Below are 18,448 nucleotides of genomic sequence, written 5' to 3' on the forward strand. Positions count from 1 at the left end.
GGCTGGAGACAGTTCCTGGCCTGTTCCTGGCCTGTACAGGAGAGTCCGGGAAGGAGCTGGTGGGAACCTGGGAGGGGGCGGGTGGGGAGGGAGGGGCTGGCTGGAGGAGCATGTGTCCCGCCCTCCAGGCTCAGAGGAGCACCAGGCCTCTCAAAACCCCGCGTGTCCGAGGCAGAGAGAATTGGCCACGTTCCCTCCCCAGCTGGGGAAGGACCCAGGCGGTGCTGTCCCTTGTGCTGCTCTGCCCCAGACAAACAGATGCCGTGTTCCCAAATGTGACCCAGACTCTGGGAGAATTCTTTTATTAGAAGCGCTGGGTGGGGGAGGAGGGAGGAAAGCAGCTCCCAGGCGGCCAGTCTGGGGATGGAGGGCGCCCAACACCGAGAGCATCTGAACAATAAGACAGCCGTCAGATGAGGGGAGAGCCGGGGGGGGCGTGCCCCCACACATGCCGCGGGGGCCCCTGTCAGCGCAGCGAGTGCACACGGCTGGGGGGCAGGGGGTGGCAACAGCGGTACCCCTCCAGCAAGGCCGGGAGGAGCAGCAGGCCGCTGAGGGGGTCCTTGCGGCAGCGTGCCATGGCCTCCTTGTAGCTCAGCCGCTCCTTGGACACGGGGTCCGTCAGATCCTTGTCGTAGCTCGCCTCGTCCTGCAGCAGCTGGGCCAGGCCTTCGTCTATCATGCCGGAGAGCACGGCCTGCGGCAGGGGGACGCGGCCCGTCCTCTTGGGGTCGATGAGCCCGCCGGTCAGGTGCTGCGCCCGCAGGTGCGGCAGCGCGCTCTCCAGGGGCACCCAGCCCTTGCGGATGGCCTCGCCCACCGACAGCCGCTTCTTGGTGACGGGGTCCTCGATGCCGGTGAAGGCCTTCTGTGCGTTGAGCAGCCTCTGGGTGGAGGCGCTCTCGATCAGGCCCTGCTCCAGGGCCTTGTGCACCGAGCAGCGCTCCCGGCTGAGGAGGTCCACAATGCCCCCCGTGGCCGCCTGCGCCTCCAGCAGCTTCTGCCCGGTGATGGGGTCCAGCATGTTCTTGGCCACGGCCGTCTTGACGCTGCACTTGTTGTCCGTGGTCGTGTCATAGACCCCGGCGATGGGGAAGCTGTCGTCACCCAGCCCGAGGGAGAGGCCGAGGGAGAAGGAGCTGCTGGCCTGGGGGGTCGGAGAGGCGAGCGGGGACCTGGAGATGATGGAGCCGATGGAGAGCGAGGAGCAGGGCTTGGTCTCCCCGGCCACGAGCAGGGCGAACTCGGAGATGGGGAGGCGGCCGTCCCGGTACAGGTGGTACTCCTCCTTGGAGATGCGGCGGCAGCGCAGCGCGGCCTCGATGGAGTACTGCTTCCCGCTCTTGCGGTCCAGGAGCACAGACTCCTCCCCGCAGGGCCCCGAGGTGGTCACCTCCTCCCAGTCGCACTCGAGCTCCTGCAGCTGGAGGTACTGGCCCCGGTCAATGATGCCCCTCTTGTAGGCCTCGTAGGGGGACATGTCCGTCCCCGTCTCCGGCTCCAAGATGGAGATCTTGGTGGAGAGGTTGGTCTCCCGGGTCTGGGTCTCCTGGTGGAGCTCCTCCCGGCTCACCTGGGTGTGGAGGTCCCGGAGGGTCCTCTCCTTCTCGTGGATCTGGTCCTTCTCTTGGAGGATGGCCGTCTCGAGCTGTGAGAGCTCCTGGCCCTGCTGGGCCACCTTCTGCCGCTTGCTCTCTGTCTTCTGGCTGAGCAGCTTCGACTCCTGCTGCCGGCGCAGCACCTCCTGCTGCTTCTGCCTCTCGAGCGCCCACAGCTCCTGCTGCAGCTGCCGGCACTCCTGGCCCGCCTGCTCCCGGGCCGTCCGGAGCTCGGCCTCCTCCCGGGCCCAGGTCCTCCCCAGCGCCTCGGCCCGGTCCAGGCGCTCCCGGAGCCGCCGCGCTTCCTCCTCCCGGGCCTGGCGCGCCGCCCGCTCCCTGCTGAGCGTCTCCCACACGTGGGCCCGCTCGCTCTCCAGCGCCCGGTCCTTCTCCACCCTGACCACCTCCTTGTAGATGGTTTTCTCCTGTGACTTGGTTTTCTGGAGGACGTCGATCTCGACCTGCAGGCTCTTGCACTCGCGATGCAGCTCCATCACCCGGGTCTTCTCCTGGTCCAGGTCCCGCCGCAAGGCCTCCGTGGACTTCTCCAGGCCCGGGTCCTTCTCCAGCTTGACCACTTCCTCCATAATGATCTTCTCCTGCACGGCGGGCGGCCGCTGCTCCAGCTCCTGGATGCGCAGGCTCAGCTGCCGCCCCTCCTTCTCCACGGCCAGCTTCTTGTCGCGGTCCCCCTGGAAGCTGAGCAGGCCCTCGGTCTCCTCCACGCTGGCCCGCAGCTGCTGCACCTCGCGCTCCAGCTGCCGCCGCCGGCCCACCTCCTCGTCCAGGCTCCGGCTCAGCCGGCGGTGCTCGTCGCGGAGCCGCGGGTCCTTCTGGGTGACCACCACCTCCTGCACCACCACCTTCTCCTCGGGCCGCCGCCTCGCCAGCAGCAGGTACTTGTTCTGCAGCTCGTAGACCTGGTCCTCGGCGGCCCGCCTCTTCTGGGCCGCCTCCCGCACCTCCTGGCGGAGCCGCTCCGCCTCCTTCTCCAGGACGGGGTCCTTCTCGCGCCGCACCACCTCCCTGGTCACCGTCTTGGTCTCCACCTTGGAGCGCTCCCGCCTCCACTCGTCCCGCTCCCCCTGCAGCCGGATGAGCTGCTCCTGGGACCGGCCGTTGGCGTTGACCAGCTCGTTGAGCTGGGCCTTCAGGCGGTCAATTTCCCGCAGCACCTCGGGGCTCCTCTCATGCCTCACCACCTCCCGGGTCACCTCCTTGTACTCCACGGTGGGTTTCTGGGCCCGCAGCGCCATCAGGTCGGACAGCAGCCTCCCCACCTCCTCCTCGACGCAGCGCCTCTTGCCAGCCGTCTCCTGCAGCTGGGCCCGGAGCCGCGGGATCTCCTGCGCCGTCTCGGGGTCCACCTGGAAGACCTCGTTGACTCTCTCCTGGAGCTCCACCTTGGGCTTCTGCTGCTCCACCACGCTCAGCCTGCCGCGCAGCTCCTGGAGCTCTCTGGCCAGCACCCCGTTCTTGTCCCTCTCCTCCCCCAGGAGGCTTCTCAGCTGGGAGGCCTCTTTGAGAAGGCCTGGGTCTTGCTCCACCTTCTTCACCTCTTTCACGATGACCTTCGGCTCCACGGAGCTGATGGCCCGCTCTAGCTCTTGGATGCGAGACTGGAGCTTGGCCCCGGCCTCCTGGGCCACCTTCCTCCGTGCAGCGTCCTCCTCGATCTGCAGCCTCAGCGCTCGGGCTGCCTTGACCATTTCCAGGTCCTTCTCCACCTTCACCACTTCTCTAACCACCACCTTCTCCTTCACGGCCACCTCCTGCTGCTCCAGGGCCCGCAGCTCCTTCTTGAGCTCTTCCAGGCGCTCAGAGACGCTGGCGTTCTGGCCCCGCAGGTGCTGGATCTCGCCGCGGAGCTGAGCTGCCTGGCTGTCCAGGCCGGGGTCCCTCTCGATGTGGGTGACCTCCTTGGTGAGCAGGTGAGGCTGCGTGGCCTCCCTCTCGCTCTCCAGCTGGACGACCTCCTGGGCCGCCGCCTCCAGGTCCGCCTGCAGGCGCGCCCGCTTCCTGCCCTCCTCCTCCACCTGGGATTTCGCCTTGGACAGGCTGCTCTCCAGCTGGGGGTCCCGGTAGAACTCCACCACTTCCTTCTCCTCCAGCCTCTCCACGGGCCTCTGTGTCCTCAGCTGCAGCAGCCGGGCCCTCTGCTTCTCCAGCTCTCGCTGCACCTGGGCCACCTGCTTCCTCTCTGACTCCAGCTGCAACCTCAGCGCCTCTGACTCCCCTGCTTGGGCTGCGCCCTCAGACCCCTGCTTTGTAGCGTGGCTCCCCTGGTTGTCCTCCCCGAGCTCCTTCTGCAGAGTGAGAGGAGGAACGGGGTGGGCCTCATTTTCCATTCCAGCCCCTGAGATCAGAGACCCCTTCTTGCTTCCCCTAACTGCCTGGTAGGTCCCAGGAGATGGAACTGAGGATCTGAGATGTTCGGATGCAGAGGTTTCTAGAGGACCCAGTAAATGCCCGTGACCTTAAGACACAAGGCAGCGCCCAGGCCAAGTTTGCATCAGAAAGTGGAGAGAGGACAGGTTCTCCCTGCCAAAGCCCTTCCCTTCCCCCTCCCACCCAGGCTCCCAGAAGTGGACCCCACACTCCTCGGAGGGCGGCTGGAGCAGGACCAGGGTGGTGGGAAAGCTGGCAGGTCCTCTGGCCAGTCACCAAGACACATGGGTCCTGGGCTCCCAGGGAAGGGGGCTTTGGTGCCCTCTTGCCCATTGTGGGCCGGGTCCTAAGCTGAAGACTTTGTAGAGACGCTCTCTGCTCTCTGGTGAAGAGGGCCTGTCCCCATTGGAGGAGGGCGTGTGGCTGAGCTGTGACCACATGAATGGTGTCTCCAGGGCCTCACTCTGGGGTGGATAACCCGTAAGAGCTGCTGGGGAGAGGGGTGAAGCAAGCAGGGAGCTGCACCCACTCTCAGCTTGCCATGCCTGCCCATCGTGCCAGCTCACTGTCTTCTTTAGGAGGCACCAGGAACCAAACCACAGACCTCCTGTGTGGTAGGCGGGGGCTCAATCACTGGGGCCACAGCCGCTTCCCTGCACCCCCACTCAACCTGCTGAGCCCGCCTGGGCTGGAGGCTGCAAGGCCAGGAGGAAGGTTGATGGCTGGGCTGGGCGGGTACTGCAGGAATGGGGTGGGCTGCATCTCTGTACCTTCTCCAGCACCTTCCTGGTGAACTCCAGCTGGTGCAGCTGCTGCTGGTGTGTGGCTGCGACCTCAGTGTATGCCTTGGTCAGGTTCTTCTCCTGGAGAGAGCAAGGGGGGGGGGGAGGGCGGAGTGAGCTCCACTTCAGAGGCTGCAGAACTGGGGCCGAAGGGCCCTGAGTGCAGCCAGCCCCCACCTCACCTGGGTCTCGATGCTCTCCTGCAGCGGGGACACTTGGGGGTTCTTGGGGGCCGACCCTGCCGGGACGGGCTCCAGGGAGCAGCGGTAGGTGTCTGCCTGCAGCTCATAGTCCTGAGCAGAAGGGAAGGCCAACAGGCTGGAAGTCAGTGGGGGAAGCTGGGGAGGGAAGGGGAGGAGAGTAGACAGATAAAGAAGGACAAACGGACGTAAAAGCGCTTACTTGGAGAGCCGCCTGCAGGTCCTGGGAGAGGCGGGCCGCCATGGCCCTGTCCCGTTCTCGGCCCTGGATCTCCTGCATCAGCCTCTGCCAGGCAAGACACGACAGTCAGGGAAGGTCAGGCTGTGCCACTCACCCTGACTCCCCTCCAGTGGGCGCACAGGAGCACAGGCAGCCAGGGAGGACAGGACGGAGACACGGTTTGGGGTCCCCCCTTCCCTGAAGGCTCCCCCTTGCTCTTCCGGTTCAGAGCCTTTTTTCTGCCTAGTGGCCCTTGGAATTCTATTCTAGCACAGTGGTTCTGCAGAGTCCCCTGGGGGATTATGCAAAGACATGTTTAAGGGGTGCGTGTCCCAACACGGCTGTATTGTATACTTGAAAGTGGTTAAAATGGGAAATTTTATGCTGTATATATGTTACCTCAATAAAATTCCAACACAATCACAGAATCTGCTGGGCCCTGCCCCTGGGGTTTCTGATGCAGAAGGCCTGGGCTGGGGCCTGAGAATCTGCATCTTTAACCAGTTCCCAGGTGATGCTGCCCCAGCTCCCCTAATAGTCACCTGAGAACTTAAAAAAAAAAAAATATCCAGGGCTCTGACCCCAGAATTCCACTTCAGTCGGTCCGGCCCGGGTCCTGGCAGGGGAGTTAAAAGCCCCCTGGGGATTCTAGCCTGCAGTGGGGCTTAGACCTGCCTCAGCCCTCCTGGCGCCCACCCCCCCGCCTCTCCCCCAGCCCCACGGCCCACCTCTTTGCCCTCGGCTTCCCCACGAGCACCCCTAGCCGGCATCCCCCTCCCATACACCCGACCGCCTCTCCCCTGCGGCGTGACCCCCGCCGACTTCCTCTCTTCTCCCATATTGCCCAGCACGAGCTCAGGGGCCGCACCTCCTCTTCCCACCTGTCCCAGACGGAACCTGGGCATGACCCCGCGGCCTCCCCCCGTCCTAAGTCCACCCACGTCTTTCTCCCTCCTGGGCCAGGCCTCCGGGCTCTCCCTGCCTTCGGTCCCACCCCCTCTTCACCATTCTCCGCGGCTGCCAGAGCCAGCTTTGAGAATGCAGCCCGAGGGCGCCCCTCCACGCCAGCCCCCTGCACAGCCTGCGTGCCCACAGCCCCCTCCGCTTGCAGCACCCTCCTTTCCCCTGGCCCCCGCGCCCCTGTTCAGGCCTGCCCGCCCTTCCCCTGGCCGCCCTGGCCCCTGCAAGTCTCAGCTTAGGTACGGCCACCTGAGGCCACCTTCCCTGGTCCCCGCAGTGGCTCCCACAGTGCCCGGATAACACTGGCGCCGTGGCAGCCTCCCTGCAGCGGGAGTCACCTGGGGACTGGGCTCTACCCCCACCCCGGTTCAGGGCCTGCAAGAGGATCCCCAGGAGCTCTGCTGCCTGAGACGCAGCCCCCAGCCCACCGCGGCCCACCATGGGTGCCAGGCAGAGCATTTCAGGGGGTTGGGGGTTCGCCCAGGGCTCTGGGCTTTGGGGCCCCTGCATGCGCTTCTGCCCTGTGGCCACTAGGGGGCCCACCATGTTCAGGCAGCTGCCGGAGCCGGAGGCGGCCAGGGAGGTGGACGTGGGCTTGAGGCCCCAGGTCTGCACAGGGCCCCCACCTGGCCCCCGGTGGCCGGAAGCCCCCAGAGCCTCACCTTCTGCGCCTGCAGCTTGTAGGCAACCTGGCTGGGCCCGTCGCTGGGCCGCGCCTGGTTGCGGGGCAGGTGCTCCAGCCAGGAGCTCAGGTTGTCCCTGCAGTTTTTGAACTGCTGGTAGGTGAGGCCGGCGTCCTGCACCATCTTCTCCCTGCAGGAGGACGAAGCCCGGAGCAGGGGTGAGAGCTGCCCCCTGGGGACAGGAGAGCAGAGCGGGAGGAAGCTGGAGGGCGGCTTTCTTCCCGGGACAGGTGGGGCGGCCGGAAGGGCCAGCCCGGCTGCTCCTCAGCTCACCTGGGCTCAGGGATGGCCCTGCCCGTCCTCGCCAGGCCCACCCAAGGAAGAAGGCACTGAGAGGTGGGTTAGTTGAGCCTCAGAGAGGGCGCGTCACCAGCCCTAGGTCACACAGCTCACCAGCAGCAGCGCCCAGGGCCCCCACCCAGCCCAGGCACCCTGGCGGCAGGACCCGGGCCCCACGGCCCAGCCACTCACCGTAGGTCCAGCTGGTCGCCCACGGCGTGGTAGCGGTCTGTGAGCGCCCGCACCCGCTGCTGCTGCCGAGGCAGGTCCTGGCAGAACTCGTGGCAGGTGCTCTGCAGCGCCCCGCACGCGTGCTCGGCGGCCTTCAGCTGGCGGTGCAGCCACAGCACGCAGCCCTGCTGCTCCAGCAGCTCCCTCCGCCGGTGCTGGCGGGGAGGCCATGGCCACAATGCACCCTCGGGGCTCGGCGACACGCCCTGTCCACGCTCACCCACCCCCGTCTTGCTGGGTCCGGCCGAGCTCTCCCCCGCCCAGGCGGCCAGCGGGTCGCTCACCTGCAGCTCGCCGACCCTCTCCTGCAGCGCCGCCGGCCCCGCGGGGAGGGGGGCCTCCTGGGCCAGGCTGGACTCGAAGCCTCGGATGACCCCGTCTGCGTCCTGGATCTGCTTCTCCAGGCCCAGGGCGGCCTTGGCTCTGCCACGCAGGAGGCCGAGGGTCAGGCCCCACCCCGGGTCACGTCCACGGCGCCCTGCCTGGCAGCCCCCGCCCCAGGCCACTCACTTCTCCGCGTAGAGGCTGCACAGGACCTGCACGTCGCTGTACTTGTTCTTGACGTTGTTGAGGGCCACGGGCAGCTGCAGGGCAGCGGGGCCCGCGGGCTGCGCCGACAGGAAGGCCTCGCACTCCTGCTGGGCTGCCGCCTTCTCGGCTCCCAGACTCTGCAGGCGCTGGGCCGTGCCCTGGGGAGGGGCGGCCGGGGTCAGGGAGCTCTGCCCTGGGCGGGGGGCGGCCCCTGGTTCGGCCCTCCTACCAGGTCAACCTTCCTTTGCGCCCACGAGGCTGAAAAGGGTGGCGGCTACGTGCTTGGGCTCAGGGCCCTGCTCCGCTAGGTACCGTGTGGGTGACCTTGGGCAGGACAACCTCTCTGACCCTCAGTCTCTTCATCTACTGCATGGGTTGATGGGCGGATGAAGCGAGCTCCTGTACTGGCGCTTAGCAGTGCCCGGCACACAACGACCTCCTATGTCATAGTGTCACAGTTCTGTTCCCAAAACCTCCAGGGACCCGGCCCCTCCCTCCAGGCAGCCACAGCCCTGGCTCCGTCCACAAACTGGGCTTCTCCTGGCCCCTCAGCACCCCTGCTGGGGCTTCAGGGCCCAAAGAGCTAGTTCCCCGGCTCCTGGAGCCAGCCCTGGGCTGCCAGCTCTCGGTGGGGGTCTCCTGGCCTGAAGAGAGCCCCAGATACCTGGGGGTGCTCTCCCAGCCCCGGGGCCCCAGCTCAGATCCCACGGGTGGGCTGAGGGCTGCATACCAGCCCTGCGCCAGCGCTCCTCTGCCACCGCCCTCCCCTCCCCTCCCCTCCACGCTGGTCTCTCCGAGGGCACCCCTACGAGGTGCCCTGCCTGCTCGTCTCCACCTCAAAGCACCTCCCGGAGCCCAGCCTGCCCCACCTACGTCCCCTTTCCACCTGCGCCAACCCCGCGCGCCCCTGCGCCGCTGCCACCCAGCTGAGGCGCCGCCTCCCCGTAACCTCCTCAAAGCTCCGGCCCCCAGTTGCACAATAATGGGAACAACATGATTCAAATGTTTTCAAACCAAAAACAAACAAAATATTTGAGTAGAAACCGGTTGGGAAGGCTATAACCCCAACTGCTACCCCCGAGAGCGGGGAAGGGGCGGCTTTCCCTTCTAGCACCTCGCGAGTGCTGGGTTCTTTTGTAATGACATTTACACAGTGCTGCAGCCTCTTGAGGTTCCGGCCAGGAGAAGTGACCCCTTAAATGCTGGGGGCTTCCTCTCTGCTCTCAGGAACCCTGCCAATGGGTAACTCCCTGGGGCGGGGCCTTTCCTGGGGGCCGCTAGCACATTTCATCCACAGGGTGAGCTAGGGACTGTCGCGTCTGCTTCAGAGAGGAGAAAACAGAGGCCCAGAGTGATTAAGTGACTTGCCCAAGGTCACACAGCGGCTCCATGGGGGAGCCAGGGTGGGACCCCAACTGGACTGAACCCTGGACCGCTCCCAGTTGCCTTTTCTCCCCCTAGAGTGTGTGTGCCTCCAGGACAGGGGTCGTTTGTCCCAGCTGGGTCGGCCCGCTGCCCACCCACCTCGTGGCTGCTGATGCGGCCCTCCAGGTCCTCCAGGGGCGCGGTGCGACTCAGCGGGGCCCGGGCTCGGCCCCGCACCTGCCTCTCCACCTGCGCCAGGTCACTGCCCAGCTGGGTCATCCGCGCCAGGAGCTGCTGGGCCTGCGGGTCGGGCTGCTGGGCCGGGGCCGAGCTGGCCGGGGCTGGGGGCACAGGGGGAGGGGGAGGGTCCGGGGCCTGCCGCACGTCTCCCAGTGGGCCCCTCCCTGGCTGGCCACAGAAGGTCTCATGAGGGGTGGGGGCGGGGGGGGGGGACAGGGCTTGGCTTGGGGCGGGACCACCCTGGGGCCTTGCCAACCCAAGAGATGGAATCCCCAGAGCGGGCTCCCCTATCCCAGGGCCCCCCGCCCCCTGCAGCCCCCAGAGGGGCCACGCCCCCCGCTCCCACACCCCGGCCAGCCCCGGCTACCCTGCTGGCCGGGAGGGACGGGCTCCACAGAACCCGCCTTCAGGCGGCTCTGGACGGCGTCCAGTTTCTGTTTCAGGGCCTGCAGCTCCGAGGCCAGCCTGGAACGAGAAGCGGGTCAAAGAAGGACGGCCGCCCCTCGCCCACTCCAGCCCGGCAGTCACGGCCTCTGGGCTCGGTGAGGCCCGGTCTTGCCCACGGCTGGCCTCCTGTCCTTCAGCGTCACTCTGGGGACCCGTGGGGGTGGCCTGGCAGCCCACCTGGAGGCCCTGGCCGCGGCGTCAGGGTCCGGCGCTGGGATAGAGAGGCAGGCGGCCGGGGCCCGCTTGGTCTCCCCACCGGGGCCCTGGACGACCCAGGTGTGGGGGTCACTGTTGTCCACCAGCGTGTACCGCTCGCCCTGCAGCAGCTGCACCTGGGGGCGGTGGCGGTGGAGAAGGGCTCCGGTCAAGGCTCAGGCCACTGGGGGCAGGGATGGGGGCAGGGCAGGGACCAGAGAAGGGGCCAAGGCCAAGATCAGGCGGGGCTGGGGCAGGGACAGGTCGGGGCAGGAGTTGGGGAAGGGCGGGGAGGCACCCGGTGGGGTCAGGGCAGGGGCAGGGCTGGGGCGGGCACGGGGCAGGGCTGGGGTGGGGGCTGCCGCCTTTACATCTCCCTCATCCCAGTCGCAGAGGCTGTCGGCGAGCAGGGGCTGCTGGGGCCGGTTCCTGCGCAGGGGCAAGGGCACCACCTCCTGGGCCCGCCGCTGCAGGTCCCCGACGGTCCTCTCGGCCATGGCCAGCTGCTTCTCCTCCACCTGCCGGGGGCCGGGGCACGGGGCTCAGCGCAGGCCCCACTGCTGGCCAGCCTTGTACCTCGCTTCATGCAGGTGGGGTCTGAAGCCCCCTCCTGGGCTGGGCTGGGGGCTGCTCAGCACCGCACAGCCCTTCTGAGTGGAAGCCTCAGAAATCAACCCAGCTGCCCCACATGACAGGTGAGGAAACTGAGGCCCAGAGCAGGGCAGGGCTTGCTGGTAGCAGAGCTGGGGGCAGACCTCCCTCTCCTCCCCCCACCCGCCGGCTGCGGCTCAGGGCAGGACCAGGTACCTGGAAGGGGAGGGGTGAGGCCTGCACAGATGGGTGGGCTGCTCCCAAGGAGTGGGGTGCACTGGGGAGCACAGGGTGGGGGGGTCTCACCTCCAGCTGTTGCAGCAGCTCTGGGAGGGCCCCAGGCGGGCCTCCGGGGGCAGGGCTGAACTTGGAGTCTAAGCTGGAGTTGAGCTTCTCCAGGGTCTGGCAGATGGAGTCAGCCTCTTCCTGGAACTGAAGTCCCTGGGGTCAAGGGCAAAGCCCAAGGCAACCCCCTGCCCACCAACCCTGCTGACCAGGTAAACCCAAACCAGGTAAACCCAAACCAGGTAAATCCAAACTGACTAGACCCAAACCAGTTAAACTCAAACCCGGTAATTTCAGACCAGGTTAACCCCAACCAGCTAAACCCAAACCAAGTAAACCCAAACCAGGTAAACCCAAACCAGGCCACCCTCCCGTACGTGGCCTTTCTACCCAGGCAGTGGGAACTTTTTTTGTTTAAACTGGAATGCCCTGGAAATGAGCTTAGCTTGCTAAATACGTGCTAAGCACTTCGGGTTTTCACGCTGCGCGTGCAAGTGCGAGGACCTGGAGTTGTCCTTGCTGGGACCCAGGGCAGAGCACGAAGGGTGGACGCGCGGGCTGCCCCGTCCCAGCCTCAGGGAAGAAACTGGAAATGAGCTTTGCAGAAACAGCCACTGTGGCATGAGACTGTGGAATTATGGTCCAAGGGGACATAGGAAAATGCCCTTAAACAAAAATGAAAAAAAGAGAAAACTCCTTGGCTTTTGTCTCTCTCAAAAACATACGAACCGTTTTGGGTGGGAACTTTAAAAAAAGAAAAAGGAAATTCCAGTTTTATATTATGTTAATGTTTCTGAACCTTTCTGAACCCTTTCCTCAGGATTTCCCCCAACGCGGTCTTTGTGGACATTTTTTTTTTGGCTAATTCCTCTCCTTTCATGAAATTGTTTTTTTAGGAGGTACTGGGGATTGAACCCAGGATCTCGTACCTGGGAAGCAGGCGCTCAACCACTGAGCCACACCCACTCCCCCTTCCATGAAATTTTATACTGTAATCTGCTAGCCCTGTTAGGTAAACCTCATGCATGAAAGGAGTAAGATGGTTTTTGCCCCAAGAACCAGTTTCTGCCGCCCTGGGGGTGACCCAGCCCCAGCTGGGAATTCACCCATGAGATCGTTTCCCTGGGGACGAGTCTCCTCAGCCGGGCTCCGTTCGATCCACGGGGAGCCCTGTCCCCGCGATGGGAATATGTCGGGGCGTCCCCCGGGTGCCCCGTTTGTGCAGCCGGGCGGCCCGGCGCCCCCACTCACCCGCTGGTAGCCCTCCACGTGCTGCAGCTGGCTCTCCTGGCAGATGCACAGGTTCAGGAAGTTCTGCCACTCCGTCTTGAGGGCCTCCTGGTGGGCCTGGGGACAGGGGCACGGCACGGGGACTCGGACCACGCCCGCCCCGTCCAGGGCCCTCTGTCTGCCCCAGAAGAGGGAGGGAAGGCCCCCAGGGCCGCAGGGCGTGTCTGGGCGGCGGCCCTCGCACCTGGATGGGCCCCACGGCCGGGTGCCCGAGCGCCACCATGCGCTCGCCGTCGTCCTGCAGCTGGTTCACGCACTGCTCCTGGCTCAGCAGCTCGTGCAGCTTGAAGTGCTGGGGGGCGGGGAGCGTGGGGGCAGGTGAGGGCGGGGCGGACCGGGGAGGGCGAGGGGGGTTCCTGCCACCCCCCCCCCCCCCCGTCCCTCCCCCCCGCTGACCTCGTACTCCCGCCTCACGCCCGCGGGGTCGGCCATGAGGTCGCTCCAGTCCTGCTGCAGGATGCGGCGCTGCTGCTGGGCCAGGGCGCTCAGCTGGCGCGCGCAGGCCTGCAGGTGCGTGTACAGGCTGCCCAGGCTCTGCCCGCGCCACGAGGCCGCCCTCTGCGCGCAGGACGAGCCGCGGGGCCGGAGGGGGTGGCAGGGGGGAGGGAAGCGCCGTCAGGCCCAGCCCAGGCCCCTCACCCAGGAAGGGCCCGGGCAGCCAGGTCCCCCCCACCCCCGGGCTCCCCAGCCCCCCGCCCTCCTCCCGCTCACCAGTAGGTCCCGGTATTGGCTCCTGATGGTGGCTGCATCCTGCCTCGACCCAGGGGAGAAAAATGTAGGCTCAGGTGAGGCGGAGCGCAGGGGCCCCCCAACACCCTGGCTGAAGGGGGTCCCGCTGCCAGAGGGCCAGGGGATCCAGCTCAGGCTCTCACGGAACTGAGGGGCTACTGATGGAACTGTGTCCCCGCCAAGACAAGCTCATGTCCTAACCCGTGGTCAGGGACCCTGTTTGTAAGGAGGGCCAGTGCAGGTGTGATCAGGGCAGTTGGGGGCACCTGGCCTGAGGGCCCCTGATCCCACCTGATGGGGTCCTTAGAAGTGGAGGAAACTTGGACACAGCCAGCCCGCGAGAGGAGAGGCACGGGACGGAGGCGGACCGGCTCAGGCCACGGCCTAGTGGCACCCTGGCTGGTCGGCCACCCGGCAGAGGCTGCGGGGGGCGGGGGCAGGGGCGGGAGACCCCTCTGCCGGGATCCTGCCGACCCCTGGCTTTGGGCCTCCGGAACCGTGGGGATAAATTGCTGCCCTTTGAGCCCCCCGCTTTGTGACGGCGCCTCGGGGAGCGAAGGCAGGGGCCGCGGGAGGGGGCCCGGGACGCCCACCGGCCCGATGAGGCTCCGCAGCTGCTGCCCGTAGGCCTCGACCTCCTTCTGCAGAATGTTGTGCTCGGCGACCTGCTGCTCCAGCTCCGCCACGCCCGGCCCGAACCGCCCGTCGCACACCAGCTTCTGCGAGGAGAGCCGGCCGTCAGCGCCCCCCCCCGCCGCCCGCCCGGCAGGGGCTAGTACGCGGAGGCTGGGTGGGCCAGGGGAGCCGCCCCGGGGAGCGGCCTGGGGCTGTCCTGTGTCCCCTTCGCTGTCATCACGACGCCCCTGCTGTTGACGCACCAAGGTGCAACGCCTCCCCCCAAGTTCAGCCGCCCCGTGACCTGGCTCTGTCCCTGCCCAGAAACCCCCACCACGCCCCAGGCTTCCTCCGACAGGAGCCTTTCCTCTCCTTTCTGGAAGGTCTTCTCCTCGCTGCTGCACCCCAAGTCACCCAAGTCCCCTACCTTGCCAGGTCTGCTCCACACACCTCCTCCTGCAGGAAGCCCTCCCTGAACACGCCATCGCCCCTGTTCTCTCCCTTCCCAGGCCCCCGCTCCAGCCCAAACCATCCACGGGTCCAAGCAGGCGGTCAGGGCCCTGATGAGATGCTTCCCCTGGGAAGCAGATTTGGCCCAAAGAATAGGGCATCCGCCTACCACATGGGAGGTCCAGGGTTCAAACCCAGGGCCTCCTGACCCGTGTGGAGCTGGCCCATGTGCAGTGCTGAGGCGCGCAAGGAGTGCCCTGCCACGCAAGGGTGTTCCCCCACATAGGGGAGCCCCAAACTCAAGGAGCGCGCCCCATAAGGAGAGCTGCCCTGCACGAAAAAAGCACAGCCAGCCCAGGAATGGTGCCACACACACGGAGAGCTGACATAACAAGATGACGCAACAAAAAGAGACACAGATTCCCGGTGCCACTGATACGGATGGAAGCAGTCACAGAAGAACACACAGCGAATGGACACAGAAAGCAGACAACTTGGGGGGGAGGCGGTGAAGGGGAGAGAAATAAATACAATAAATAGATCTTTAAAGAAAAGAAAAAAGCAATGCAGTTCCCGCATCCATCTCTGGTTGCTGCCCAGGGCAGGACTTTGAGCTCCTGGAGGGTGTCTCGGGCAGTAGGGGTGCGTGGGGGACGCTCTGACCTGCTTCTGCTCCAGCACGCGCGCCCAGTCCACCCGGGGCCCCACGTCGGGCGGCAGCACCATCTTCTCGTACAGGGCACGGTATTCGGCACACTCCTGGGTCACCCGCTCGTGCAGCTGCTTGATGCTGCCGAGGAGGTGGGTGGGCATCAGGGCTGGGCTCGGAAACCCCCGGGGGCCCCCCCGGGCCTCCTGTCCCCGCCCGCTCACTCCTTCTCGATCTCCGCCGCCTGCGGGTGTTTGAGCCGCTGGGCCTTGTCCACGTCCAGGAAGAGGTCCTTGAGCAGCATCTCCGCCTCCTTCAGGCTGCGGCCCGTCTCCTGCTGGTGCTGCAGCGCCTGGCCGCGCTCGCTGTTCAGCTGGTCCTGCGGGCACAGCCGGGGCAGTGGGGGCGCAGGACAGGCTCCCCGTCAGGGCCCAGAGCCGCGCGGCCTCGCTTCTGTCCCTGCAGTCCCGAACCCCTCCCTGGCGGACCCCGGCCCCATGGCCAACCTCGGCGCCCGCAGCAGGCAGAGGGCGCGTGCGGGGTGGGCAGCTAGGACGCGAGGGGCAGCCTGGGCCCCTCCCCGGGACCCCTGGACCCCCAAAGTTGCAAGTCCAATAGAGAAGGAGGGGGGCGCCCCGCTCCTGCCGTGGAGTGGGGGAGCAGTGAATCACGGGGGCTCCACCTGCACCCTCAGCGGCGGGCATGCAAAAGGAACAAAGTGAAGCGTGCCCCACCTGCTGCCCGGCCTCACCTGCTGCAGCCTCTTCTGGGTCTCCAGGATGTCTCGCTCCACTTGGTCGGCGTTGGCCTGCATGCGGGAGATGAGCAGGGCCAGTTCCTGGTTGGTGGCCCTGGCGGGGGGACAGGAGGCACCGCGGTTGGGAGAGGCCCCGTTTCCCGTGGGCAGAGGACTACCCATCCATGTGGGGTCTCCCCCGCCCCCCCGCCGGCCTGCGACCCATGGGGGCTCTGTGCTCCCTCCCTGGCAGGAGGCTCTGAGATCCCAGGTCCTGGGGGGGCGCTGGGGAAAAAGAGGCTCCCCGTGGAGCTGGGGCCCCCCCGGCCTCAGGCAGCTGACCTGGCCCCACGCTCGCACCCCGCCCAGCTCCCCCGGGAGTGCGCGGCTCAAGGGCTCAGCCTCTAGGAGCCGAGCGAGCCGCCTGCACCCCGCGTCCTAACACCCTCCAGCCCTGTCTCCTCCCCACGGCTCTGCCTGTGCCCAGGCCTTAGCGGCCACCTGAGAGCCACTCCGTACGGGGCAGGGGGAGCCAGGAGATAGCAGGTGCACCCCAGTGATTTCCAGATAGGGAGTTGAAGGTCCAGACCGGGACCTGACTCAATCCGGGTCACACAGCTCGTCAGGAACCGAGCAAGCTGGAACCGCATCCCGAGAGCCCTTTTCCAGACATTCGTTCTTTCCTGTCCCAAGCCCCTGCCGCATGCTGGGATAGGGTGCCAGGCAGACCTGGTAGGACGCCCTGTGGGCTCCAGGCCTCTCCGGGGATGGGGTGGGGTGGCCTCACTGAGCTGGGCCTTGAACCAGGGCCCACAGGACGGGCTTCCGGCGGAGGGGCAGGGACAGCGAAGACCTAAGGCCTGGAAGAGCCTTAGCCGGACCGCCTTGGATTGCTCCTTCTCGCTCTGCACTGCTGCGTGACTTTGGGCACGTTACTTAACTTCTCTGTGCCTCAAGTTCCTCGCCTACCTCACAGGGTTACTGTATTAAGACTAAACCACCTGGAAGCATCCAGCACTGAGCCTGGCAGGGAGCCGGCGCCCAGCAAGCCCGAGCTGTTATTTCTCTGGGACAGAAGTGCCTGGAAGGCAGGGCCTGCCGTTTCTGTCTACTGTGACACCCCCGGTGTGTGGAACAGTCCCGGGCACACAGTAGGTGCTTAGTAAACATCTGCTGGATGAATGGACCATGCATACGGGGAATGATGAGTCCTTTTTGGGGAGCCGCTGGCCGAGGAGCCTGTGGGGGCTCTGCAGGGGATGGGGACCTGGGCAGCCAGTGCTCAGGATCCCCTAGGGCAGGACTTGGGCGCCCCAGGGGGACAGATCACCCCAGTGAGAGTCTTCGCTGACGCTGTTCCCATCTGCCCAAGCCCAGCCCTGGCGTCGTGGCCCCGATCGCTATCGGGGTAATGAGTGCTCGCCCCCACCCACCTCCGCTCCAGCCTTTCATCTCTGCTCTCATCTGGCATCCGGGACCCCAGGTGAGCTACTGCCTCCGCCCTGCAAGGGCAGCTGACGCCCAGCGAGTCCAGAGGGGGCCCTTGCTGCAAGCTGGGGGACCCCGGGGGGGGGCTCTAAGAATGCTTGGGGGCCGCAGCCCCCTCCACACATCCACAAAGTAAAGGCATCACCCCAACTCTTTAACAACACTCTCCCTGCCCGACCTGAGAACTGTCTGGATTTGGAAGCTGCAGCCTAGAGGGGGGGACAGCAAAGCCCCCATCTGCCTGCACCCAGAGACCCCCACCCACCCACTGCCCAGCTTCTCCAGCCTCCCTCCCTGGGCACCCCTGCACCCAGACCCCAAGGGTCATCTCCGAGCCCAAGCTGAGCCTTGGGGGCCAGTGCTGGGGAGGGGGAGACAGGCTTCTGGTCTCCCAGCCTCGGGCAGAGGAAGGGTGCCTGCTCGGGCCTTGAGCAGCCCCAACCCCGCGGGCCAGTGCCTCAGAAACAGGAGGGAGGCCTGGCCCTCCCTGCCTCCTGCCAGGGCTGGAAATTGGCCTGGGCTGGGCAGCCCCAGGACAGGGACAGAGCCTGCCCCGGGGACCTTTGGCTTCAGGATGCAAATGCCAGCCCTGGGCTGGTCCTGGGCTCCAGCTGCCACCTGCAGGGGCTGGAGCGCCCGGCCCGGGCACCACCCCCACCCCCACCCCAGCGGCCCTCTGCCCGGCCCCGCTCACCGGCTGTGCTTGCTGGGGGAGCCCTTGGGGGACCCCTTCCCCGGGGAGACTTTGCTCAGCCCCTTGAACATGGCCGGAAACGCAGGTGCCAAGCTCGGGCTGGGCTGGCGGCGGCGGGCGTGAGTCCTCGCTGGCCGCTCGGCGGGCTCTGGCGAGGCGGGGCAGCGCGCGGGCAAGGCAGTTTCTGGGAGGCACCTCCCTGCAGGTGAGGGGCGCCAGCGGCCGGGCCCAGCGGCGGCCGCGCACGCACCCCCACCCACCGCTCCAGCACAACCAGTTTGGGAGGAACGGGCCCAGCCCAGAGGCGGGGCGGCCCAGCCCGCCCGGCTCCCAGAGGAGGTTTGGACTTGTCGGACTCACACGCCCAGAGAGCGCCGCAGTGGTCACACCCAGATGGGGAAAGAGCTCGGCTGGGGGGGGACGGACAGACCGCGGGTCGCACGCATGCCCAGTGCACACGGACGGCGCGGCCCAAGCTGCAGAGCCGGGACTCGGGGCCGATCCGAGTAGCTGGCACAGGCAGGCCCTGCGGGGCCTCCCCCGCCAGGTCCAGGTGGGGCCGCTCCCGCCAGCCCCGGGTGGAGGCCCTGCGCGCTGCTCACTGCCCGGCGTCCAGGGTCTTCTCCCTGCTCCCCGCCGACAGCTGGGGCGGCCAGGGACGTTCTACACGCATGTAGATTTAATGCATACATAGATTTAATGCATACATTTTATGTAGTATATATTTTATTAGCGAAGTGCTAATGTGCAGAATCCCCATACAACCCAAAGCACAAGGATATTTTAAAGAGTGAGCCCCTCC

General features: G+C 66.3%; 1 protein-coding gene across 1 annotated transcript; it reads right to left on the minus strand.

The window, feature by feature from the left end:
• Positions 1 to 286: 286 nt before the first annotated feature.
• Positions 287 to 17,867, minus strand: EVPL (envoplakin). The gene is made up of 22 exons (XM_058284756.2): positions 17,647 to 17,867; positions 15,480 to 15,579; positions 14,953 to 15,107; positions 14,743 to 14,869; positions 13,608 to 13,733; positions 12,997 to 13,035; positions 12,682 to 12,843; positions 12,470 to 12,577; positions 12,247 to 12,342; positions 11,017 to 11,142; positions 10,491 to 10,637; positions 10,102 to 10,256; positions 9,845 to 9,942; positions 9,397 to 9,578; positions 7,852 to 8,030; positions 7,626 to 7,764; positions 7,303 to 7,496; positions 6,811 to 6,961; positions 5,171 to 5,254; positions 4,951 to 5,061; positions 4,757 to 4,849; positions 287 to 3,904 (listed from the first exon to the last, which is right to left on the minus strand). Exons 1-22 carry the CDS (start codon positions 17,715 to 17,717, stop codon positions 467 to 469), a joined length of 6,081 nt encoding a protein of 2,026 aa, XP_058140739.1. The 5' UTR covers positions 17,718 to 17,867; the 3' UTR covers positions 287 to 466.
• Between the last annotated feature and the right edge of the window lie 581 nt (positions 17,868 to 18,448).

This window comes from Dasypus novemcinctus, chromosome 21, assembly GCF_030445035.2.
Source record: "Dasypus novemcinctus isolate mDasNov1 chromosome 21, mDasNov1.1.hap2, whole genome shotgun sequence".
Classification (NCBI taxonomy): domain Eukaryota; kingdom Metazoa; phylum Chordata; class Mammalia; order Cingulata; family Dasypodidae; genus Dasypus; species Dasypus novemcinctus.

Excerpts from the sequence above, each read along its gene's own strand:
- EVPL (XM_058284756.2), bottom strand. The coding sequence starts at position 17,717 with ATGTTCAAGGGGCTGAGCAAAGTCTCCCCGGGGAAGGGGTCCCCCAAG. Across the intron at positions 8,031-9,396 it reads GCCGCATCAGCAGCCACGAG|GGCACGGCCCAGCGCCTGCA; the intron begins GTGGGTGGGCAG and ends GCCCCTCCCCAG. Across the intron at positions 6,962-7,302 it reads GGCGACCAGCTGGACCTACG|GGAGAAGATGGTGCAGGACG; the intron begins GTGAGTGGCTGG and ends GTCCTCCTGCAG.